The sequence below is a fragment of the Mustela erminea genome, chromosome 1 (assembly GCF_009829155.1).
Source record: "Mustela erminea isolate mMusErm1 chromosome 1, mMusErm1.Pri, whole genome shotgun sequence".
Lineage (NCBI taxonomy): Eukaryota > Metazoa > Chordata > Mammalia > Carnivora > Mustelidae > Mustela > Mustela erminea.
Window position 1 is genome coordinate 5,160,904 of NC_045614.1, and position 25,433 is coordinate 5,186,336.

Here is a 25,433-nt window from a genome sequence, read left to right on the forward strand (position 1 = left end):
CCGGGACCCCCAGCCTCCAGCCCTGCGCTAAGAGCTGACCTTCCCCACCAGGCTCAGTACGAGAATCCCCCGCACATCTACGCCCTCACGGACAACATGTATCGCAACATGCTCATCGACTGTGAGAACCAGTGTGTTATCATCAGGTATGGAGAGGGCCCCACGCCCTCCTGCCCAGGCCCCGCAACAGCCTCACCAGCCTAGGGAGCTTTGCTCAGAGTTCCTGCCCCAAACAGAGCCTTACTCTCCCTCTCTGCCCCTGGCCCTGCTTTACTTTCCTTGTCAGCCCCTGACCCATGATATATTTATTCATCCATTCTATTATTGTCCGTCTGTCCATTCCAAATGTCCACTCGGAGATGGCAGGGATCTTTGTCTTGTTCGCTATTGTTTCCCTAGAACCTGGTATGGCAGTCAATGAAGGAAAGAAGGAAGGAAGGATGAATGAATGAATGAATGAATGATCAGGCACTAGAAAGGGCGCTTACCCTCCCCCCAGCCCTCCCTCCCTGCTGGCTGCTGATCATTCTTTCCTTCATTCACCCCCAGTGGAGAGAGTGGAGCTGGGAAGACCGTGGCAGCCAAATACATCATGGGCTACATCTCCAAGGTGTCTGGCGGGGGCGAGAAGGTCCAGGTGAGAGGAGAGCAGAAGGATGGGCTGGGTCCCCCCAGCAGCACGGTAATTAACCCCCACAACCACCTACCTCGCCCTGACCTCTTCCCACCCCCACCTGCCTCTGCCCCCCAGCATGTGAAGGATATCATCCTGCAATCAAACCCACTGCTGGAGGCCTTCGGCAACGCCAAGACCGTGCGCAACAACAATTCCAGCCGCTTTGTGAGTCTGCAGCCCCACACACAAACACAAACACCTGTGTTCCCAGTAGCATAGGAACTTCCTGCTCCTTGGTGGGAGACTCACTTCCTGCTTGTGGGAGACTCACTTCCTGCTTATGGTCCTTCTGAAAAAGATTCCCCCCATCAGCTGATCTGTAGAAGCCTTGACTTGTCTGTGTAACATTCTTAAATGTTTTCCTGGCTGCAACCATGCTACGTCCGTTCCTGTTCACAGTTCAGTTCCCAATTTATTCTCTCTTCCATTCTTTTCTTCAACAAATTGTTCTTGGGCTCCTTCTTTGTGTCAGGTGTTAGTGCTGAGCCTAATGGAGACAGAATAGGTCACCAGATCTGGATTTACAGTCTGATTCTGTCACAATTTAGATTTGTAGCTTGGACCAAAAAAAAAAAAAAAAAAGAATGTTTCAGCAGCTTGAACCTCCTGAGGCTCCTGTTTTCTTATCCATAAAATAGGGATGATGTTAATACCCATCTCGCAGACCTCAGTAATTCCAGTATGGAACCTACATATGAAATGATTTAATAAATTCCATACACCAATAAGATGTTTTATTCCCCTAAATATTATTAATTATATTTTTATTTCTAACATATTGATCAAGTAATTATATTTTAAGTATTTCCTCAAAACTTTATTCTTAAAAATGTAATGGGACACCTGGAAGACTCAGTCAGTTGGGTAATCGACTCTTGATTTCAGATTCATGAGTCTGGGCCCTTTCTTGGGCTCCATATTGGATGTGGAGCCTACTTTTAAAAAAATAATTAAAACACAGAAAAATTGGGAGAATGATATAGTGAACACCTGCTGCCCATCTCCAAGAGTTTATCATTAACATTTTGCTCTACTTGCTTTATCATATCTCCATCTGTTCATTTTTTAAAGTAAGCTCCACACCAACTGTGGGGCTTGAACTCACAACCCTGAGATTTAAGTGTCACATGTTCCACCAACTGAGCCAGCAGACGCCCCTACCCATCTTTTTTTTTTTTTTTTTTTGATGCACTAGAGAGTAAATTGCAGACACCTTACTTTCTGCCTCACCATCACCTTGGCATGTGGATCCTTAATTAAAATCCAATATAAATTTTCATTGCTCTTTCATTTCTTTTAAAGTAAAATTTGCATATAGCAAAACACGTAAATCTCAAGTAAACCATTCACTGAGTTTGGGAAAATGCGTCTGTGCTACCAAAGCCCTATCAATACACAGACCATCACCCTCTCTCCAGAAATTTCCCTCCCTTTTAAGTCAATCTCTAATCCCACCTCACCCCAGAAGCAAGCACTCCTCTGAATCGTTTCTTTTTTTTTCCACCATAGATTAGTTTCAGCTGTTCTAGAACTTTATATAAATGGATTCACACAGTATATGTTTTCAAACTACTGATATACACACAAAAACGTGGATGAACCTCCAAAACATAATGTTTTATACTATTTTATTATACCAGAGACAAGTGTAGGTCTTGTATTACAGGTGTCTGTGTAGTGGGATGATGTAATGTGTATTGTCATTGCATAACAGTGGCAAAAAGGAACAAGTAAGGGGGCTTCTCTGCCCTCCAAACTCTAGCCAGAGTAGAACCCACATATTGTCAGAGCCCAAAGCTCTCGCTGTGGGCTTAGGGACAACCTGTGAGAGACAGCCAGGATCACTAAAACCAGCAACAGTCTGCAGAGACACGGAGGTCTCTGTGTTGTGGTCAAAGGACCAGGAAAGTGGTCAATAAAAAAGAGTTGGGGACGCCTGGGTGGCTCAGTTGGTTAAGCAGCTGCCTTCGGCTCAGGTCATGATCCCAGCGTCCTGGGATCGAGTCCCACATCGGGATCCTTGCTCCGCAGGGAGCCTGCTTCACCCTCTGACTCTGCCTTCCACTCTGTCTGCCTGTGCTCACTCTCGCTCGCTCTCTCTCTGACAAATAAATAAATAAATAAATAAATAAATAAATAAATAAGAGTTGGGGTCACGTAGGCAAGACGGGGAAAGAGGCCGGGCTCCTAAGACCCATCCTCAATCCCCCCACCGCCACTGCACCCCCGGGGACCCTGGGCGCCTCACCTGGCTCTCTCGGCTTCAGGGCAAGTACTTTGAGATCCAGTTCAGTCGTGGCGGGGAGCCGGACGGGGGCAAGATCTCCAACTTCCTGCTAGAGAAATCCCGGGTGGTCATGCAGAACGAAAACGAGAGGAACTTCCACATCTACTATCAGGTGCAAGGAAAGGGCCGTGAGGCTGGGGCCGAGGGAGAGCCAAGGGGAGACGGTGGGAGGGTGAGTGTCCAGGAGGCTAGGACAGTGAGGACTGGGGGGTCCCAGGGGCGATGCCGGTCCAACGCCAGATGCATGAGCATTGCTCGCCCTCCAGCTGCTGGAAGGAGCCTCCCAGGAGCAGCGACAAAACCTGGGACTCATGACCCCCGACTACTATTACTACCTCCAATCGGACACCTACAAGGTGGATGGCACCGACGACCGGAGTGACTTCAACGAGACTTTGGTGAGCCGTGATCCCTACTCCAGAAAGCCAAGGCCCGGAGAGGGGCTGGAATTTGCCTCGGGTCACACAGCCAGTGGGTGAAACAGGCAAGACAGGGCTCCGGGTGTCCTGACTCCCTGCGTCCGTGCTGCAGTCCCAGAGCCTAACTCTGGAGGGCAGGACGGAGGTGGCGATCCGTGGTACAGGTTCTGCCCCTGTTGTGCCTGCAGAATGCCATGCAGGTCATCGGGATCCCGCCCAACGTCCAGCAGCTGGTCCTGCAGCTGGTGGCGGGAATCTTGCACTTGGGAAACATCAGCTTCTGTGAGGATGGGAATTACGCCCGGGTAGAGAGTGTGGACCGTGAGTGTGGGTGCTGGGGACGGCGGGGTGGATGGGTGTGTCCAAACTGCTTCCTCCGCGTGGGGCCCCAGGAGGGTAAGCACCCACGAGGACAGTATCTCCGTCACTGGGCACAAAGGGGAGGGATGGAAGCACCACAGGGGGCCCCAGAGCCTAACTGGCCGCCCTCTTTCCCCCCAACCCTGGCAGTGCTGGCCTTTCCCGCCTACCTGCTGGGCATCGACAGTGGGCGGCTGCAGGAGAAGCTCACCAGCCGTAAGATGGACAGCCGCTGGGGTGGACGCAGCGAGTCCATCGACGTGACCCTCAATGTGGAGCAGGCAGCCTACACCCGCGACGCCCTAGCCAAGGGGCTCTATGCCCGTCTCTTTGACTTTCTTGTGGAGGTGAGAGGGGCCGGGGCCTGGGCCAGGGAGCAGGAGAGGCCCTGCCCCAGAGCGCCCTGGGCTTGGACCAGCCAGGTGGGGAAGGCAGGCACGGGACGTGTCAAGGTCAAGCACCATGACAATATTGTAGAAGCCAACATTGCAGAACACTTGGCCTCCACCAACTACTGTTGTAAATGTTTTACATGCGTCAGTTTAAAGCTTTATAAAGTCCTACAGAGTAGATGCCACCATTACCCCCATTTAAAGATGGGAATATAGAGCTGCAGAACATTTAAGAGGCCAAGCGAGCTCCCGAGGTAGGAACCCAGATGTTCTAACACCTGGGATTCTCATACGGGTGACTGGGGGCGGGGGGGGGTGTGCAGAGAGTTGGAGAAGGCAAGAGAGGAGCGGGCATCAGAGGACACAGCCTGGGAACGTGGTTAAGAGCACACACAGAGGGGGACACGCTGGCGCTCACCCACCTGGTGAGACTTTGGTGACGCATTTTCCCAAACTCAGTGAATCCCCGTCCACACTGCAGGCCATCAACCGCGCTATGCAGAAGCCCCAGGAGGAGTACAGTATCGGTGTGCTCGACATCTATGGCTTTGAGATCTTCCAGGTACGGCCTCTGTTCCCCAGCCCACACCAGGTGCCTCCCTGAGCCTCCTGGGGTGGCCCCGTGGCCCCAGGAGCCTCCAGCATCAGCCCACTGATGGCAACACCCTTGGCCTCCCTTGACAGAAAAACGGCTTTGAGCAGTTCTGCATCAACTTCGTCAATGAGAAGCTGCAGCAAATCTTTATCGAACTCACCCTGAAAGCTGAGCAGGTAGGCAGGGGGAGCCAGGAGCACAGGGACACTGGAGGTGGGGGCAGGACCAGGAAGTCTGCTGAGCCCCCAGGGGAACCTCCGCCCAGCCTCCCAGCCTCACCTCTCTCTGCTGACCTGTCCAGGCCCCACCGGGAAATTTCCTATGGAAGCAGTTCCCTGCCTCTAAAGCTTTGACAAGGGCTAGGGCACAGCCTCCTGTGTCATTCCACCAATGATTATTTATTGAGCACCTGCTGTTTGCCAGGCAGTGCTGGGGAGACTGCCATGCAAGAGAGGAATGAAAATTCCTGCTGTTTTCATCCAACCCATTCCGCAAAAACAGAGCCTGAGGCAAGGATTCAGCACAAATATCAGGAGAAGAGTGAGGAAGTGCGAGACACATTAAAAAAAAAAAATAGGGAGGTGAGCGCCTGGGTGGCTCAGACGGTTAAACTTCCAACTCCTGATCTCAGCTCAAGTCAGGATCTCAGCATCCTAGGATCGAGCTCCACATCGGGCATCTGTTTGGGACTCTCTCTGTCTCTCCCTCTGCCTTTCCCTCTGCAGTAGGCAGAGGGAGAAGCAGGCCCCCCACTGAGCAAGGAGCCCAATGCCAGGACTCACCCAGGACCCTGGGACCATGACCTGAGCCAAAGGCAGTTGCTTAAGCAACTAAGCCATCCAGGCATCCCAATAAATGAATCTTTTAAATTAAAAAATAAAAAAAAAAAATTTAAAGGCCAGAATAGGGTGTATTGATGAGCAGGTTATGCTGCAGGCAATTGGGGCCAATCTCCGCTGAGCCCTGGGGGACACTCTAGCAGGGAACTCAGGGTTAGCCCACCCCAGAAGGAACGGAGCCAGGATATTTACGCACTGGCTCCTGTCTGTCTGTGGTCAAGGGCAGACCGGGGCGGCTGTTCCAGTCTGCCCCACTGATGATGAGGGCGATGAGATGGGGAGATATGGGGAGACACCCAGCACACCTCCCTCACCCACCCTTGCGAAGCATGCATTCTAGAAACCCTTGCGTCCTTGCCCAGACCCCCACCCCCACCCCGGCCGCTTTGCCGCCCCCAGGAGGAGTACGTCCAAGAGGGCATCCGCTGGACCCCCATCCAGTACTTCAACAACAAAGTGGTCTGCGACCTCATTGAAAACAAGCTGGTGAGGCCCTGCCCGGCTCCGCGCGCGTTCTGCTGGGTCTGGAGCTGGGCTTGGGAGAGGACGCGGTGGGTTAGCGCCCCTTCCCCACCCGGCTCCGCGCCGGGAGCACCCAGAAACACCCCGACGGCCACCTCATCCACCCTCTCGGCCCACCGCTTGTGTTGTCCGCTCAGCGAACCTTCCCCAGCTCGGCCTGTCAAGGACAGAGGCGTCAGTCCTGGGAGGTCCCGCACCAGGTCGTCCCCGTCTGGGGAACCGAAAGGAGCACGGGTCCTTCAGGGGCTCCTCGCCCCGCTCCGCCCCCCAGCAGGCTTCCACCACAGCCCCCCACACCGCCAGCACCCCCACTTTTGCTCTTGTATTTGGATCTCGCCCCCTCGCTTGCCCCGCCGCCTCCACACCTTCCCAGTTCGGGGATAGGGGCGGGGCCCGGCCTGGCTGAGCCGCGGCCCCGCTCCCCCGCCCGCAGAGCCCCCCGGGCATCATGAGCGTCCTGGACGACGTGTGCGCCACCATGCATGCCACCGGCGGCGGCGCCGACCAGACCCTGCTGCAGAAGCTGCAGGCGGCCGTGGGCACCCACGAGCACTTCAACAGCTGGAGCTCCGGCTTCGTCATCCACCACTACGCCGGCAAGGTGCGCCCGTGCCCCGCCCCCCGCGCGTCCCACCTGGGCGCGGCCTCCCAACCTCCCGCAGCCAGAGCCGCAGGACTCCACGACCCCTCGCCCCAGCCCTCCCACCGACCCCCAGGAACTGGCCTGCGCCCCCCCCCACCATGGTCCTTCAGCTGGGGCTGCGGAAACCCCCACTGCCGCCCCCACCGAGGTCACAGCTCTCCCTAATAACAGAACAGCTCCGCCTAAAAGGACAGAACTCCCTCCCATGACCCCACATTGGGCAGCAGACCCCCACACCCCGATCTGCGCTGCAAACCCCACTCACCCCCTGACTCAGGACACGGCCTTCTAACCCAGACTCAAAGACCCCAGGCCCAAGCTGTGAGCCACCGCCCTCCAAAATGGGCCGGAGCCCCCTGCAGACTCCCACCAAAGACTGTAGAAATCCGCTGGCCTCTGACCCTGGCCACCGTCCTCCTCCCCCACTGACAGGACTGTAGACTCTCCCACTGACCTCAAGTGGCAGCAGACGTCCCCAGGGATCTCCTGGCCCCCAAACTGGGCTAGAGCTCCTGGGTTCCTTCAGCCAAGGAATAGCAGCTCCCAGGACTAGGGAGAGCCCCACCTTCGATGCAGACCCAGCCCACAAGCCTGATGGAAGACCCCCGTGGATCCCAGCCAGTGCTGGAACCCTCCTGACACCAACCCCCACCCCTCGACTGACCACAACATACTCAATCTGACCTTCTGAGCTCTGATTAAACAGCAGACCCCGCAAGGACCCTGTGTCCAGGCTGCAGCCCCAGCCCTCCAACCCGCACTTGAACATCAGACCTCCATGGACCCCAAGCCCATGCAGTAGCCCCCTGGCCCCCCCTTTTTTAAAGATTTTATTTATTGATTTGACAGATCACAAGTAGGCAGAGAGGCAGGCATGGGGGTGGAGAAGCAGGCTGCCTGCTGAGCAGAGAGCCCCATGCGGGGCTCCATCCCAGGATCCTGAGATCATGACCTGAGCCAAAGGCAGAGGCTTAACCCACTGAGCCACCCAGGCGCCCCTAAGCCCCTCGCCCCTTATTAGGAACCATAGGTACCACCCCCATTCACCCCCATTCGGTCAGCTCAGGGCAGGCCCTGGCGGGACCCCTGGCCACCTGGGATGTAAGCAGCACCCCAGGCTTCAGCCCCTCATTCCTCCCAGGCTTCAGCCCCTCATTCCTCCCAACACTGTCTCCCTCCAGGTCTCCTATGATGTTAACGGTTTCTGTGAGCGGAACCGGGACGTTCTCTTCTCTGACCTCATAGAGCTGATGCAGACCAGTGAGCAGTGAGTGGCCTCTGGGCACAAAGCTGGGGCAGTGGGGCGGAGCGGGGGGAGGCCAGGACCCTCTCCATCTTCCCGGGAGCTACCATCATGCTTTGTGTGGGTGTCTGTCTGCAGGGACAGTGTTTCTAGTGACAGGTTCTGATTCAACAGCAGCCTGACTGAGGTCCACAGGAAGAAGTAAGGAGAACCCTAGGGGCAGTTCCTTATGGCCCGTCCAGGCCTCCCCTGTGCAAGCCCAGCTGATGCGGGGTGTAGACAGTGTCCCCTGGTGCACCGTGAGAACACACCGTACCTGGCCTTCTTCCGATATTGACGCATATGGACCCATCTCCCTGACCACAGCTGCACACCGGGTTCCACTTTTTGCCTTTTTAACCTCCAAATGTAATTCAAGCTCTGCCATGTGCTGGGCACCATTTCCTGGGACCGGTGGGGATGGAGACTGAACAGGTCAGAGAACACAGGGGCCCTCATTGAGTGGAGAGCCAAGTGGGGAGCAGGCATGGAACCAGGAAAAAGGGCAGATAGTAATATGGCATCACACGAAAGGCATAAGACTGCGGTCGGTAAAAGGCTGAAATCTGACTCCTGGGCCAAGAACAGGAGAGTCCTCTGAGCTGGGTACAAATGCCCTCGGCCCTGGACCTGGGACATCAGGGTCTGCCCTGGAAGGAGCATCCCCGGCGCCTCCTCCAGACCCCGGGGCACATCTGAGTTTGAGATCCTGCGGTCTAGAGCACGCGGTCTGTTACATTCCACATCCACGTAGAATCCAAGCTATGCACATCACGCCTTGAAAACCGCCTTCTTCGGGTACAACTTGCGTGCCATGAAACACACCCAACTTCAGAAGTCTTTTTTTTTTTTTTTTAAATGAATAGAGCTGTGCAACCATGACCACTACCCAACTGGGACCATTTTCATCACACCCAAAAGAGGCCTCGTGCCAAGTTGCAGCCGATCCCTACTCCCATTACATGTGTAATTTTATATTTTCTTTTTTGAATATTTTATTTATTTATCAGAGAGAGAGAGAGAGCACAAGCAGGGGGAGCAGCAGTCAGGGGAGAAGCAGACTCCCCGCTGAGCAGGGAGCCCGATGTGGGACTTGATCCCAGCACCTGGGAATCATGACCTGAGCCAAAGGCAGACACTCAACCAACTGAGCCACCCAGGTGTCCCAGCGTGTAATTTTAAATTTTCTAATAAGCACAGTTAAAAACGTAAAAAGCAGGTAACTCTTCATCTTGGGTTCGTGAGTTTGAGCCCCACCTTGCGGGGGGGGGTAGAGATAGCTTAAATAAATAAACTTTAAAAAAAAGTAAAAAGGTGAATAGGTGACATTAAAAAGTGTTTTCTTACACCCAATAAACCCGAAATATCATTTCAGGTATCATATAAAAATTACATCATATAAAAATTACAAACGAACGAATGAATTATGAAGGAATGAACCACATACTCTTGCCCCATGCTGTGGTAGTCTTTGAAACCTGGTATGCATTTTAACACTCCCAGCGCACCATGATTTGGACAGGCCAAGTCTCAAGGGCCTCGATAACCCAGTAGGACCAGGGGCCGCCATATTGGAAAGCACAGAGCCATGGTTCTCAGAGTAGGGTTCCTGGACCAGCGGCGGCAGTATCACCTGGGAACCTGTTAGAGATGACTGAGCCCCAGCCCAGACGTGTGAATGAGAAACTCAAGAGGAACTGGGTAGGGGCCCGGCCATCCCTGTTCTCACAAGCTCTCCTGGTGGTTGCGGCAGTCAGGGAAGACCCCATTCAGTCGATGAGGGAGGGAATAGTGAATAGAGAAAGCGTGTGGAAGCAATCCCCTGGTGACGGACAGTTAGACTGAGCCCCTCTAGGACTACTGCGGGCAGCGAGCCCCCTCGTCTGTATCTCTGCCCACGCGTGGGAGCCTGTGCGTGTGGGATCGTTCCTACACGGGGACCTGCCCCTGTAGCCCGAGATGCTGAGACGCTGCAGCACGCGAGACATGTTCCTACTGAGCCGAACTGTGTTCTATTTCACGTGCTCCCCAAGTCGTGCCGGGCCGGAGAGGCAGGAGGAACAGTGCAAATAGGTCCAGGAACCAGAAGGACAAAAGCGTCTCTCCGGTTCTCACCATCACACCCCCATATTCAGGGAGAACTGTGCTCCCCTGGGAGAGGGCACCCGAGGTTCAGCTGTACCTCTGACTCCTCCTGTCTCCCCCGCCCCCGCCCCGCCCAGGGCCTTCCTCCGGATGCTCTTTCCTGAGAAGCTGGATGTGGACAAGAAGGGCCGCCCCAGCACAGCTGGCTCCAAGATCAAGGTGGGCCTGGGGAGAAGAGGAGAAGAGGAGGAGCTGGGGCTGGGGGGGGGGGGGAGCTGGGGACTGTTCTCTACCCGTTCTGCCGTCTGTCTCTCATGCATCCTGGCCCCCCGCCCCCGGCACCCTCTGTGCAGCAGGATTTTCTTCCAGCTCTGGGGTTAGTAGGGGGCTGGACCAGTTTCCTTGGCGTCCCCCCAACTCTCTAAATCCAAAAGTGAACCATCATCTTAATAATGTTTTGGTCTTTTGGTTCTTTGCCACTTTAATTTGAATTGTGGTCAAAGTTACAGAAAATGTACCATTCAACCATCTCAACCATCGCTAAGTGCACAGCCCGGCGGCATGAAGCACACCACCCCACCCTCCATCTCCAGAACTTTCCAGCTCCCCAAACTGTCTCCAGAACTTTCTCCAGAACTTTCCATCTCTCCACACTGAGACTCTGTCCCCATGAAGCACGGACTCCCCACCCCCTGCCCCAACCCTAGCTCCCACCCTCTCCCCTCTGTCTCTGTGGACAGGAACTCCTCCGGGGACCTCCTGGGAGTGGGGTCCTGCGGGATGTGTCCTTCTGTGGCTGGCTTACCCCACTCAGTAAAATGTCCGCAAAGTTTGTCCATGTTGAAGCAGGTATCAGGACGTCCTTCCTTTCGAAGGCTGAAATCTTGCAGTTATGAATGGACCTCATCTGTCCCATCCATTCCTCCATGGGTGGACACTCGGGTTGTTTTCACCTTTTCCCTATGGTGAATAATGTTGCTGTCAACTGGGTGTCCCATTCTAAAAATCTCTTCATAACCCCGCACTGGGCACTCACCAGTGCAGGCAGCCAACGTGGGACACTTTACAGACAAGGGACTAGCCCCACCCGGGGCTTAGGGAGACCAAGGCTCAGAGCCGCAGTCACTGGCCCGGATCACACAGCAGAGCCACAGTCCACACCAAGGTCTTTCGGGCCACCCTCTCCAGTCTCCCGACCTGGAACAATGTCCTTTCTAGTCTCTTCCAAGGGACTAAAATGCACAACCCAAGGCACACACACACACACACATGATTCACATGATTCGCTACTTCCAAAGAAGTAGTCCCCCCAAAGGACAGGCAGGAATGTTCAATGCGACATGCTCTCCTGAGAGCTCTGCTACTCCATCAACAAACAAAACGTTTGCTGAGCACTTGCTAGGCGCCAGATTAAGTGGTGGGTGCTGCAGACAGGAGAGCTCCTGGTCTCCTGCCAAGGATCAGGCAGACCCACAATATCAAGTCCCCATGGTGTGCACTAATGGAAGAATGCCCAGACCAGGGATGCTGGGCCCCGTGGCTCCCTGCGAGCCAACCCGATGTGCCTCTGTCTCCTGGGCCTGTGTTCGGGGTGGGAGGAGAGAGGGTCCAAGGGTCACATCTGTGCACCCATGCCCTCCTTCTCCTCCACCTCAGAAACAAGCCAATGACCTGGTGGGCACGCTGAAGAGATGCACCCCCCACTACATCCGCTGCATCAAGCCCAACGAGACCAAGAAGCCCCGTGACTGGGAGGAGGGCAGGTGAGCACCAGGGGTGCCAATGCACCCAGCCTGTCCCCCCAGACCGACTCACCTCCCAGAGCCCGCCCAGAGTCACGGGACCCTTCTAAGCCTGAGCGAGGCTGACCCCTGGGACCAGCGCAAATCTCCTCAGGGGGCCCGGGGTTCTACCTGGCACCGACCAAGACCCCTGGACTCCCGGGATGAGCAGAACCGAGGGTAGAGTGACGCAGGGACTAGCATAGTCCCCTCTGTCCCCAAACCCTAGGACACACCCCTAGAATTAACCCTGGAACTGACCACAGAACTCACACGGACCCCTCCCCCTAGAAGGAAGGCCCCCACCCCACCCAAATGACTCCTGGACCACTGAAGTCACCCCCTCCCCCACCCAAACTGTCCCCAGCACGAATCCAGAGCCCCTGGCCTCACAGCTGTCTTTCCCGGCCCAGCTCGGCAGCAGCCCCCCCCCCGCCGCCCCGCTCCCGACCAGGGAGTGCAGGAGACTCACACTGCCTCCCCCTCAGGGTCAAGCACCAGGTGGAGTACCTAGGCCTAAAGGAGAACATCAGGGTGCGCCGGGCTGGCTTCGCCTACCGCCGCCAGTTCTCCAAGTTTCTGCAGAGGTGAGGCTCCCCCGCCTGCCCCCGGCCCCCACCGCCAGTCCGCAGAGGAACCGCCAGCACGGACATGCACCCCAAACCCTCCCACACCCTCTGCCTCCAGGTACGCCATCCTGACCCCTGAGACGTGGCCCCAGTGGCGCGGGGATGAACGTCGGGGGGTCCAGCACCTGCTCCGGGCGGTCAACATGGAGCCGGACCAGTACCAGATGGGGAGCACCAAGGTCTTTGTCAAGAACCCCGAGTCGGTGAGTGTGAGAAACACCTGCATCCCCGCACGGGCGCGGGTCCGGCTCTTCAGGCCCCTTGACGCCTCGGGCCTGTTGCCTTACCCCCTTGGAGCCTCTGTTTCTCCATCTGGAAAGTGGGGGGAGTAGTAGCCCCCTGCAGGATGGGGGTGAGGCTCAGACAACACAGGACGTCCGCGAGGCAGTGTGTGGCAGGTAGCGAGTGCTCAGAAAAACCTGAGTTAGCCGGACAGGCACAGGGGCCAGGACGCCGATGGGGAAACACGTAACGCACGAGGGGCAAGAACTCACAGCTTCTCCAGAACGTCACTTGTCTCTTCTTTCGGCTTTCTTCCTTTTTTTCCCTAACGTCCTTCTGTGCTTTCTCCTCTCCTATGTTTTCTTTCCTCCTTCCTTCCTTCGTGAGCACACTGAGTCCCTGGGTCTGAGACTCTTGTCAAAGCGGTGGTTGGCTGATCCCAAGACCTGCCCCAGGCCCTGAGCTACCGCAGACAAACCTGACTCCGCATTCTCCACACACAAACCATCCCTCCTGCCCCGCACCGGCTCTAAGCCTTTTAGCAAAAGTCTGGGTAGGCCACGAACGCCAAGCTGCGTCTGCTTGCAGGAAGAAAACGAAGTCACAATGACACATCTGTTCTGGGGACCTACTGTATGCATGGTGACTGTCGCTGACAGTGCTGTGTAACAGACCGGGAACTTGCTCCGAGCAGATCTCCCCCGTTCTCACACCACAAAAAAAGAAATGGTAACCGTCCGAGCTAGCTAGCCTAGGAGGCCATCATTCTGCAACAGATACATGTATCAAATCAAGGCCTGCCCACCTTAAATTTACACAATGTTGTATGTCAGTTATATCTCAATTAACCCGGGTTGAGGAGTCTTTTAAACAACAACAATGACAAGGAGAACAAAAATCAGGGCCAAAGCGGAGGTGGCGCGCCCGGCTGGCTGTCCGTGGAGCATGCAACTCTTGGTCTCAGGGTTGGACGTTTAAGCCCCCACGTTAGGTGTAGAGATTACTTAAAAATAAAATCTTAAAAAATAAATAAATAAAAAGGCAGGGCAAGGAATCCCCTTGGGTGGCCTGCCTGGCCACCTGCTTCTATACGCGCACCGGAGAGCAAACCGGGAGCTGGCCGTCGGGATGAGATGTGCTAGCTCACCACACTCCCATGCAAATCTTGTGTCCCCCAGCCTGGGCCAAGCTGGAGCCCTGGGGAAAGGGCTGCCACCTGCCCCGGGCTGGCTAGGTGCCTCTTCGCCTGCACGGTCCGAGCGCCTGCCCTACCAGCCCCTCAGGGACTTGAAAGTAACTGGATTGTCTAGATGATCCCCCTTGACATTACTGTAACTTACAAGTGAGTGTTCCCTCATCAAACCAGACACATCACACAGGGGAGAGGAGACTCTGGAGATGTCACTGCTACAAAAACTGCTGGGGCTACTGGTTGGTTCCGTTAGTAGAGCGTGTGACTCTTGGTCTCAGGGTCATGCGTTCAAACCTCACGATGGGCATAGAGGAAAGAAAGAAAAGAAAGAGAAACAGAGGAAAGAAGGAGAAAGAGAAAGAGAGAGGAGGGAGCGAGGGGAAGAAAGGAATGAGAGAGAGAGGAAAAAGGAAGGGAAGGAAGGAAGGAAAAAAGAGAAAGAAGAAAATTGTCTTGGGTGCTCAGGCTCTTCTTGGTCCCCCAAACTGGTCTGTACCTACTTCTAGACCTTCTCCCTATAGATGCATTTGCTCCAAGAAATAAGAACAGTCTTTGGGACACGTGGGGGGCGCAGTCAGTTCAGCACCCGAATCTTGGTTTTGGCTCAGGTCATGATCTCAGGGTCGTGAGATGGAGCCCGGTGTCGGGCTCTGAGCTCAGCCCGGTGTCCACGGAAGACTCTCTTCCTCTCGCCTCGGCCCTTCCCCCCATCGCTCTCATTCTCTCTCAAATAGACCTTTTTTAAATTTTTTTAAATTGACCCTGAAAAAAGCAAATAGACAAAGCTAGCGCTAGCTAAGACTATATAAGGTAAAATCAAACTCTGATCCAAAAATGCAGTCTGCACACTTTGAGGTGAGGAAGATGAACTGGCTGGAAATAATGACCTTTGCAAAGGGAAAAACTTGGTAGAAACATTTTGTAAGGAAAAAAGAAAGGCTGAAAATTTGCACGGGACAAAACTGATCCCAATGAGAATCATTTTAGTAAAATGAAAACAGAAGAAACATACATGGGAACAGTTTTATGACTGTTCATAACTGGGCTGCATCAAAATTGATCAAATCAACTTACCCTAATGGAGTTGGGGACTTGCTCAACCACCAATGCACTTACCCAGGATGATTCTGACTTGGAATCTGAGTCTTGTAAACATGGACTCAAAATATCCTTGATGTTTTGCACACGTGCTGGCCTTCACTGCCCATCACGCCGGGCGTGTTCATTTCCGGTGGCTACTGTAACAAGTGCCACCAACTGGATAGCTGAAGTCAACAGAAATTAATGTCCTCATGTTTCTGAAGGCTAGAAATCCAAAATCAAGGTGTCAACAGGGCCGTGCTCCCGCTGAAGTCTCCAGGGAAGATCTTTGACTGTCCCTAACATCTGGTGGTCGCCCACTGTCCTTGCCATTCCTGATCACCCTGGTCTCTGCCTCGGTCATCACATGGCCTCCTCCTCTGTGTCTGGGTCCAAATGTCCCTCTTGGAAGGACAGCAGTCACACTGGACTGAGGGCCCACCCTACTCCAGTATGACCTCATTTTAACTTGATTACATCTGCAAAGACCCTCCTTCCAGTCAAGGTCACACTCACAGCTTCCCAGTGGACATGAATTTGGGGGTGGGGAGAAACACTATTCAAGCCAGTACACCAAGATAACCTCAGATCTGGGGCCCATCTCACACACCTTAACCACACGCAACTCTGCCCTCAGCACATGAAGGAGGTGAATTTTATTTTTAAAAAGATTTTATTTATTTGAGAGAGAGGGAGAGAGAGAAAGAGAGTACGAGCCGGGAGAGAGGCAGAGAGAAGCAGACTCCCTGCTGAGCTAGGACCCTGACTCAGGGCTCAATCCCCAGACCCTGGGATCATGACCAGAGCCAAAGGCAGACACTTAACTGACTGAGCCACCCAGGTGCCCTGAAGGAGATGAATTTTATTTTTTTTTTTTAAGATTTTGTTTATATATTTGAGAGAGAGTGCAGAAGCGGGGGAGGGGCAGAGCGAGAAGGACAAGCAGACTCCCCACTGATCAGGGAGCCCAATATGGGGCTTGATACCAGGACCCCAGGTTCATGACCTGAGCCAAAGTCAGTCATTTAATTGACCGAGCCGCCCAGACGCCCCAGAAGGAGATAAATTTTAAACTCTGTAGACAGGAAGATTCCTTCCCAAATTGAAAATGATTTCCCTTCCTGAGCAGAATTAACAAGGTTGCAGGACACTCATCCCATCTGCCCTAAACAGCTAAGGCAGAGAGGACTCCTGGTTGACCCCCACTTCTGCAAGTTCTTTATTCATACTTGACGTCCTCTCGGCAAAGTGCAGAATGTACTTATGTGTCCTCCAGACACTCTATATGAGGCATTACTTGGGCATAACTTGCACACAGACACACCGACCCAGAGAATATCGGTCTAAGAAACAAAGGGGATATGGAAACTCCACTTGATTCCCTGCAGGCCGTGAAGCTTTAATCTCGGTGGGGTTAGGATTCCTTCCTGGTGAAAAGATCCCCACCTTTCGTGAACACTTATAAACACCCACAGCTTTAAATGTTCTCAAAGATAAATAAAGATTAATTTATTTTAGAGAGAGAATGGGCAGGGGAAGGGGCAGAAGGAGAGGAAGAGAGAGTGAGCATGAGTGGGGGGAGGGACAGAAGGAGAGGGAGAGAGGGAGAGAAAAAGAGAAGCGACTCCCTGCTGAGGACAGACCCACCCCCCCATGGGGGCTCAGTCTCACAACTCTGAGATCATGACCTGAGCCCAAAATCAAAAGTTGGACGCTCAACCAAGCCACCCAGGTGCACCTCCAAACGTACTTTTTAAAGTGCATTTGAACCAAGTATCTACAGAATTACTTTAGTCCTCGCAGGGAACCCTGGGGTTTCTGGGAAACATCAACCATCTTGGTGTCAGCGAAGCAGCCAGGCAGGCTTTTAGCAGTCATGTGATATTTGTGTATTTAACAAATCCCTCTGGGTGAAGTGCTAATTATTTTCCTAAAGACTCATTTTATTTACAGTATTTCCCATTCCGATATATCCCTGATTGACAATGCTGTCCCTTTTATCACTAAATTGGTTTGAATTATAACATTCCCCAGTCATCTGTCCCATTCCACTAGGTTGTTCTTTTTTTTTTTCTTAAAGATTTTATTTATTTATTTGACAGACCGAGATCACAAGTAGGCAGAGGCAGGCAGAGACAGACAGAGGAGGAAGCAGGCTCCCCACTGAGCAGAGAGCCTGATGCGGGGCTCGATCCCAGGCCCCTGAGATCATGATCTGAGCCAAAGGCAAAGGCTTTAACCCACTGAGCCACCAAGGCGCCCCTCCACTAGGTTGTTCTATTCCGCAGTCAGCACCCCATTGTTCTTATTACTATAGACTTACAAGTTTTCATATCCAGTAGGCTCCTTTCCTTGATATGTTCACGGTTTATTCTAAGTGAAGGGACATCCTTCATGGCATTTCAACTCTGACTTGCTCTAATAGAGTTTATACCCTAAGACCCCTCTGGACTCAAAAGTCTGCTCTCTGCAAAAGCTTCTTTTCCAGGGCCACCAGGTACGGCTGTGCAGGTTGTGCACTATACAACTACCTGGTCTCCTGGTACATCACAGTTCTATGTGCCAGATTTTCATATTTACAGTATTTTGTTGGGTTCTAAGATGCACATTGGTTCACGTTTCTAACGTCTCTGAAATAGAGGTGCACCTCACATGGATGGCATGCCATAACTTGATTAGCAGTGTGAGAAACAGTGATGTTACACCACTTCAGGCAAGACACAGCTAGGAAGAGGCAGAGCTGGGATTTGAACCCTGCAAGACCGGCCCACAATGCGGGGGCTTGTGCTCCATATTGGGAGGAAACCCTGGGTTGAGTCATTGGGAAGAAAAAAAGTATTTGCCATAGTGTGTGAGCATGTGTGCAGGTGCTGGTAAGCAAAAGCAGTGGGCGGCGTGGGGCTAGAGAAAGACCCACCAACCCTCCCTCTCGCCCAGCTCTTCCTTCTGGAGGAGATGCGAGAGCGCAAGTTCGATGGCTTTGCCCGCACCATCCAGAAGGCCTGGAGGCGCCATGTGGCAGTCCGGAAGTACGAGGAGATGCGGGAGGAAGGTGAGAGGCCGCAGGTGGGAGGCTCAGGGTGGGGACAGGTGGACTTGGAGGAGCCGGGCCACAACCTCTGCCCCCGACCCGGTTTTCCCACAGCTTCCAACATCCTGCTGAACAAGAAGGAGCGGAGACGGAACAGCATTAATCGGAACTTCGTCGGGGACTACCTGGGGCTTGAGGAGCGGCCGGAGCTGCGTCAGTTCCTGGCCAAGAGGGAACGCGTGGACTTCGCCGACTCGGTCACCAAGTATGACCGCCGCTTCAAGGTGAGGCTCTAACAGGTGGGTGCGTCTGGGATCCTGGCCCCAGCCTGGCACCCGCACCAGAGGCGCCCCCTCAGCTGGCCCAGACACACCTGTCCACTGGTATATATTCACCTAGCCTAGATACACCGACCCCGTCACAGATACACCCTCAGCTGGGCCAGACACCCGTGCACGCAACTAGCATAGATACATCTATTAAGCAGGCCCTCATGGAGCCCAGACACACCTGTCCATCCCATACACCATCACCTGGCCAGACACAGCTGTCTGCAATTATACACTTCCCTCGCCCGGAAGCCCTGACCGTGGGGCCATCCCCATTCGCCCTGGACGCACCTGTCCACTAGGTATACGCTCAGCCAGTCTAGATAGGTATGTCAATTAGATGTATCTTCATCTGGCCCAGATACACCTGTGCCCAGGTACACTCTCATCTGGCCTGGGCATCCATGCCCAGCAGCTATGCGTCCGCCTCTCCTGTACGTTCCCTGGCCCGGGAATCCCTCCCTAGCCAATATACCCATACTTAATGTATCTCTTATATAATGCAACTCCTCATATACCTTCACGGGGAGGGAAACACTCAGCTGACCTGTCCTTCCCCTGCCTGAGGTTGATCCCCTGGAGCCAGGTGGCCCATGCCCGGAGCTCTGGCCACCAGCTCTGCTCCTGCATCCTCACAGCCCATCAAAAGGGACTTGATCCTGACGCCCAAGTGTGTGTATATAATCGGACGGGAGAAGGTGAAGAAGGGACCAGAGAAGGGCCAGGTGCGTGAGGTCCTGAAGAAGAAGCTGGAGATCCAGGCCCTCCGGGGAGTTTCCCTCAGGTGAGGCCAGGTCCTCCCCCGCCCCAGTCGCCCTCCTCTGCCCTCACACTTCTCACCCCGTCGGTCCCCCCGACCATCTAACCTACGGCTATGCCCGTAACCGTCTCTTGGCCCTACCTGCCACCTTCCCCTGCCCCCACACTCATCCTCATGTGCCAAGGGCACCTGTCCCCTCACCTGACGCTTCTCTGGAACCCCCTTCCCAGCTCCTCGCCGCCACCCCTCGCCTTTCCCCCGCCTGCGTCAGCCCTCACCTCCCTTCACCCGACCGTCCCCGTCGCCCCTCACATGTCACTCCTGCCCCCCTCACCTGCCTTCCCGCCCACCCCTCCCCCAGCACGAGGCAGGACGACTTCTTCATCCTCCAAGAAGACGCCGCCGACAGCTTCCTGGAGACCGTCTTCAAGACCGAGTTCGTCAGCCTCCTGAGCAAGCGCTTCGAGGAGGCGGCGCGGAGGGCGCTGCCCCTCACCTTCAGCGACACGTACGCCCCCGCCCCCGGCCCCGGCCCCGTCCCGGGGCTGGGCTGGGCACAGCGCCCCCTCTCCCGCCCCGCGGCCCCGGCCAGCTTGGGGAGTGGGCGTCCCCGCAGCTTCCTCCTCTCCCCACAGACTACAGTTCCGGGTGAAGAAGGAGGGCTGGGGCGGAGGTGGCACCCGCAGTGTCACTTTCTCCCGTGGCTCCGGCGACTTGGCGATACTCAAGGCTAGCGGCCGGACCCTCACAGTCAGCGTGGGCGACGGGTTGCCCAAAAGCTCCAGTGAGTCTGCGCAGAACTGGGGGCGGAGCCAAAGAGGCGGAGCCTGAGGAGGCGGGGCCAGCGAGGGGGCTAAGGCTGTGGGGGCGGAACCACTGAGGTCAGCCCGGAGTGGGTGAGGGGCCGGGAGGGGTGGGTAGAGAAAGACGCAGCTACAGAGAGGGCAGGGTCGGCGAGGTAAGCAATGAATGGGAGAGAAACGTTGAGGGGGCGTGGCCATACTAATAACCCCTCCCAGCAGTGGGCGGACCTAGAGATCCGGGCCAAAGAGAGGTGGGTCTTGGGGGGCTGAGCCACTTACTGGGCAGAGTCCTCTCAGTAACTGCGGGGCGGGGTCGATGGGACAGCCAGGGAACCGGCGGGAGGGGAGTCTGGGGCGGAGCCACAGAGTGGACCGGACTTGTGGGCGGGGCCAAGAGCCTGCTGTGGTCTGGTCCTCACTCAAATTCCCAAATCCTTTCCTCTTTCAGAGCCTACACGGAAGGGAATGGCCCAGGGAAGACCTCGAAGGTCAGCGCAGGCCCCTACCCGGGCAGCACCGGGGCCTCCCAGAGGTGAGGCGACGTGTCTTCCCTTGCCTCTTGTGTGCTCCAAGACCCAAGCCACGCCAGCTGTCCACAGATAGAGCGGACCACTCTGTTCTCTGCCTAGAACTCCCCACAGCTCCCCCTCTTCCACAGAGTACAGACTAAGCGTAGTCGGATCTAGAGCCCTTCAGAAGCCAAACCCAGCTAACCACCAGCCTTTCTCTCCTCTCATCGTATACTCCTGTCTCTCGAGCTACATCTTACTCTGTCGGTTTAACAAATTTGTTCTTATCTCCAAGCCTTTGCTTGGGCTGTTTACTCCTCTGGTGTCGCACGTTTTCACTTAGCTTGAGCTCCCACTCATCCTCCAAGACCCACCCACAAAAGCCCACCTACAGAAGAGGATGGGGGAAATCTTACCCCTGCAGAGCCTCCCTCTGGACCAGTTCTTACCATGCTGCGTTAAGCATGTGACTGGTTGCCTCCTCCCTCAGCCTGGGATCTTGGGAGCTAAGTCCTCCCCAAATGCTACCTTCACCCTGATAAGTGCTCCCACTCTTCCTCCTGCAACAGGCCTGGGCCACAATGGGGTGCCTCCTTCTGCCAGAAGTAGGCCCCTGCCCGTGGAGATCACATCTGGAAGGGGCTCCCAGCAGCCGTTCCGGGGCCCTCCATCCTCAGCCCTGAGGGCCAGTAGACGCCCCCGGGCACGGCCCCCCTCGGAACACAACACAGAATTCCTTAACGTGCCTGACCAGGGTGTGGCAGGGTAAGTGAGTTAAGAGGAGAGCCCCAGGAGGTGGGGGGGGGGGCGGGGAGTGTCTGGGCTGTGATGATGCCTCCCTGTGCCCACAGCATGCAGAGAAAGCGCAGCGTGGGGCAGCGACCTGAGCCGGGCGTTGGCCGACCCAAGCCCCAACCTCGGATGCATGGCCCGCGGTGCCGGGCACTGTATCAGTACGTGGGCCAAGATGTGGACGAGCTGAGCTTCAACGTGAACGAGGTTATCGAGATCCTCATGGAAGGTGTGTGTCCCAGGCCACAGAGGGGAGGAGTCAGAACCCTGACTCAGCCAGGCAACACCCCATTCCTGCACACGCTTCCCAAGGAGAACAGAAACAACCAGCGCCCACTAAAGATGTGCTCTTCCGAGCCGGTGACTGCATAGGCTAGAAGGCCTTGGGTCTGAAGTTTCCCTCCTAAGACACTGGGGGCCTGGCCTCCCAGCAGCACGGCCAGTCCCTGGGGCTTCATTTTTCTCTCCTGTCGAGCACAGTGCTCATCGCAGAAGCTACCTCCCCCCTTGTCTGGCTGGGCCAGGCCCCCTTCCTACCTTAGTCCACTGGGCTGCCCCCCACCCAGAGGGGCTTGGGACTCAGCAGCATCCTCTGTGGGTAAATGGGGTGCCCCAAAGGGGTCACTCACTGGTCCATCATGGGGAGTGAGGGCAGGCACCTGTAGAAAGAGATGAGGGACGAACAAGAGAATGGCCTAGAACATGACAGAGTGGGAGGCGGCAGCAAGAAAAACCACTTGTCCGTCCGTCCCTCCCCCCTTCCCATCTGTTGCCCGTTCTCTTTTCAACGTCTGCCTTCTGCCACACCAGTGGCGATGACGAAAACAGGCAGCGAGCCAGCATGAAGGCTTTCTCCTAGGTGGGCGGGACACCGCCTTACGCCCCCTTCTCACCCACAGATGCCTCAGGCTGGTGGAAGGGCCGGCTGCACGGCCAGGAGGGCCTCTTCCCAGGAAACTACGTGGAGAAGATCTGAGAGGGGGCCCAGATTCTGCCTCCTGCCTGCCCGCCTTTCTGCCGGGGAACCAGGCCCCGCCGGCCAGGGCCTCACTTTCCTTGGCTGCATTAGCCAGAAGGTCCTGCCCAGTGGCCTCCAGCCCAGCCTAACGCAGGCCCTGGGTCTGGGGGTCACCACCGCAGCCCCCCCAGGGCCCCGGCCTCCCCCATGTCACACACGTTGCCTCCTGTGTCAAACAGGGCTAACAGCATGAATCTACCTCCCAGCTGCCTTGTGAGTATAAATGAGTAACGTCCTGTCGGCAAAGTGCCAAGCACAGTTGGGGACACCTTGACAAGCAAGACTCCCCTTCTTCTGTCATCACTAAGGCAATAAACATATGCCAGGTGAAAGTGTGAATTAATTTGCCAGGCGCTAACCAGAACTACCTTCTCACAAGGCTGAGGGAGAAGTTGCAAATACTCCAAAACTGGGAGCCGGGAGAAGTTTTGTCACTTGCCCGAGATCCCTCAGAACCAAGGCTTGAACTCGTGTATACCCCCCACCCCATCTCTCCCAAAGGCGAAGTTTGTCCCACCTGCCCGCTCTGGGCCTTTTGCATCCCAGCCTTCCTGTAGAAAATAGCCTGGGGGGGTCCTGTCAGCCTTGAATCAGCAGGCTCCAAAGCCATCCAGGGCCTGATTGGACCCTGAGGAAGGAGGAAGGTCCCACATGGCCCATCACCATCCAGTCTGGGCCAACCCTGGCCCCTGCACCTGCCCCCACCCCACCCCACACCCCACACCCCAGCCCCAGGTCTGTGCCTTCTTAGCCCTCCCTTACCTGGGGTCAGGACCGGTTCTGATATGCAAGGGCCCTGGCTTTCTGCACCTACTGCCATGGATTTAGGGGGTCAGCCTCACTACTGGTCTCCCCAGATGCTTCCAAGCCAGTGATGGAGTCTGAGCCTTTGGGGATCCTGCCATGGGCGGAGCCTAAGCATCCCGACTTTCCAAACGGACACCCACTCTGGGCTCAACTCTCAAGGAGCAGTCAGTCTGGGAGAGATGGAGCCAAGCCAGTGGGGTCAGGACTGGGTCAGAGAAGGGACAGAGGCTGGGGCAGGGGAAGAGGATGCAAAGAGAGAGAGTGGGCATTGCTGGAGGAGGCAAGAAGGAAGAGTTTGGGGTCTGCAGATCTTGATGGCAAACGCCACATACGACGATCCAGGCTGTGACAGACAACTCAGGCAGAGGACGCCTACCCAGCCAGGGGAGATGGGAGACAGGCTATCAGAGAAAGACTGGCCAGTAGCCCCTTCTGCAGGATCTGAACCCTCTCTCTTCTGTCCCTACCTTGGGAAGCTGAGTGTGGCTGAAAAAAGAAAAAGAAAAAAAATCCCAAGGTTGCCACTGGGTCTCAACAGCTCTTTTATTCACCAATCATTATACAGAAGCACTTACCCAGTCCCCTGAATGTCCCTGGTTTCCTCCATCTCTGATTTTCGTCCCTCCACTGCCCAACCCCCCCACTGTGTATGCCTCTCTCTGCAACACTTAGATGTTAGAACAGGCTGGGGAGAAAGGGCGGGTGCCACCAACCTCATCAGCTGGACATTCTCTGGGGCTGAAGAGGAACTGGGGCATCCTCTTCCACCTCCCTACTCTCTCCGTGCACTCACCATGCAGTCTGCCTGCCCTGACATTTTGGGGTACAGCCCTCGGGCCCCACCGCCATGGCGGTCACCCCATTTACAGGAAGTAGGGCCTTCTGGGCCTCACATCTGGGTTACAGCATCTTCAGACTGCAAACCTCAATCACCTTGGCCCTGCCCACTCCACAGCCCCACATCCTGTTGACTTAGAGAATTTCTTAAGCCTGGCCTCTCCTCTCCCTTCCTTGGGTCCGTGTCCTTCTGAGGCCTCACCCCACCCTTCCCCAGGTTGCACCAACCTCCTCTCCACACACAAACACACCTCCACCCTGTGTCAAATGATCTGTTTTGTTTTTGTTTTTGTTTTTTAGATTACTGAGTTTTTCTCTATATTCATTATCATCAAAACCACATTAAAAAAAAAATTCAAACAGCACAAAGTATGAAAAGACTGTCTCTCCCTCACTTAAAAAATCTGTTCCCCTCCCCACTTTTTTAATGGCTCCCTCTAATGGTATTCTCCACATATAAAGGCACATGGGTACCTCTTCTGTACACAGATGGAAATACACTGCACATAAAGTCTACGCTTGCCAGAACGCAAGATACCTGTTGAACTTAAATAATGTGTTACAGAGACCTGAGATCAAAGATTCACTTTCCCATCCCCCTCAACTGCCCATCCTCCCAACAACAACCAGGAATCAGATGGTGGACCTCCCCCTGCTAAAAATACATCAATGGTAAGAATAGAAACCACATTTCTCTCTATGGTTCATGAGGTCCTGTGTGACCCTCCCTGCACCAAGTTCACTTTCTGACCTCCACACTCTGCCTTCACTCTGTTCCAGCAGTGAGCTGATCTCCTTACTGGTCCTTGAGAAAGACGAGCTTGTCCCTCCCCACTTCCGGACATCTGTACAGCTATCCACTTCCCAGAGTCGCCTGACCTTCCATTTGCTCACATCTTCCTGACCAGCTCAAAAGTCAACTCACAGAAAGACTTCCCTCCTTCCTGTGTGTGCCTGTGTGTGTGTGTGTGTGTGTGTGTGTGTGTGTGTTTTCCTTTGTAGCAGTAAACACTAAGGTGGTTTTCTGGATTTGTTGACTCATTGTCTGTTTCCCCATTTTAAAATGTGAGCAAGCCCCTGAGGGGCTGTCCTCTGAGTCCCCAACGCCTGGCACACAGTAGGCGCTCAAGGAATGTAGGATGGATAAGTGAGTTATTCCACGCCTGTCCACCCAGGGGTCTCCCCTTAGGCTACACCTGTCCGGAGGACAAGCACTTTGCTTCCTGCCCCTGGCTATCACAGGGAGCCCATTCCAACTTCGGAACTCAGTGCACTGCAAATTTTCACGATCACTGCCACTTTCTCTGGAGGCGGCCCAATCAACACTCCCTCTTCAAAAAGGAGAGCAGCTAAGAGCTGGGGACGGGACGGGATACCCATTTTGCAGATGACAACAAGGGCCCGTAAGGATTTTTCAACAAGATCTCTGAGCACAGGGTCTTTAAAGGCTGTGCTTGCAAACCCGCAGCACCGCCTCCTACAGGAGGACCTAGCCCTCAGGCCCCGCCCCCCCAGGGGCGCTCTGCGCAAGCCCCGCCCACGC

General features: G+C 55.0%; 1 protein-coding gene and 1 long non-coding RNA gene across 11 annotated transcripts in view; one reads left to right on the forward strand and one right to left on the reverse strand.

Moving 5' to 3' along the window:
• Positions 1-22,578, forward strand: part of MYO1F (myosin IF) — a 31,224-nt gene extending 8,646 nt beyond the window's left edge. For 2 of the 3 annotated variants that reach the window (XM_032308651.1, XM_032308657.1), the window contains 25 exons: positions 52-146; positions 550-637; positions 752-841; positions 2,944-3,135; positions 3,230-3,361; positions 3,571-3,703; positions 3,893-4,089; positions 4,616-4,696; positions 4,819-4,905; positions 5,968-6,054; positions 6,524-6,691; positions 7,915-8,000; positions 10,238-10,319; positions 11,757-11,863; positions 12,370-12,468; positions 12,569-12,713; positions 17,942-18,056; positions 18,150-18,319; positions 19,003-19,148; positions 19,486-19,632; positions 19,760-19,908; positions 20,376-20,459; positions 21,006-21,201; positions 21,288-21,457; positions 22,128-22,578. In XM_032308651.1, the coding sequence (XP_032164542.1) occupies positions 52-146; positions 550-637; positions 752-841; positions 2,944-3,135; positions 3,230-3,361; positions 3,571-3,703; positions 3,893-4,089; positions 4,616-4,696; positions 4,819-4,905; positions 5,968-6,054; positions 6,524-6,691; positions 7,915-8,000; positions 10,238-10,319; positions 11,757-11,863; positions 12,370-12,468; positions 12,569-12,713; positions 17,942-18,056; positions 18,150-18,319; positions 19,003-19,148; positions 19,486-19,632; positions 19,760-19,908; positions 20,376-20,459; positions 21,006-21,201; positions 21,288-21,457; positions 22,128-22,204 (3,123 nt within the window). In that variant the 3' untranslated portion in view covers positions 22,205-22,578. The remainder of the gene's footprint in view (positions 1-51; positions 147-549; positions 638-751; positions 842-2,943; positions 3,136-3,229; positions 3,362-3,570; positions 3,704-3,892; positions 4,090-4,615; positions 4,697-4,818; positions 4,906-5,967; positions 6,055-6,523; positions 6,692-7,914; positions 8,001-10,237; positions 10,320-11,756; positions 11,864-12,369; positions 12,469-12,568; positions 12,714-17,941; positions 18,057-18,149; positions 18,320-19,002; positions 19,149-19,485; positions 19,633-19,759; positions 19,909-20,375; positions 20,460-21,005; positions 21,202-21,287; positions 21,458-22,127) is intronic. The other variant, XM_032308667.1, reaches the window with a different exon arrangement.
• LOC116571115 lies at positions 118-25,425 on the reverse strand. Of its 8 annotated transcripts, none has more exons than XR_004277721.1 (6): positions 23,767-24,181; positions 21,766-23,539; positions 10,906-11,060; positions 2,925-3,009; positions 926-1,163; positions 118-402 (listed from the first exon to the last, which is right to left on the reverse strand). It is a non-coding gene; the product is annotated as an uncharacterized LOC116571115 (long non-coding RNA). The 8 variants fall into 8 exon arrangements; XR_004277725.1 differs by lacking the exon at positions 118-402 and having other exon boundaries at positions 840-1,163; positions 21,766-21,887; positions 22,764-23,539; positions 23,767-24,189; XR_004277726.1 differs by lacking the exon at positions 118-402 and having other exon boundaries at positions 840-965; positions 1,058-1,163.
• Between the last annotated feature and the right edge of the window lie 8 nt (positions 25,426-25,433).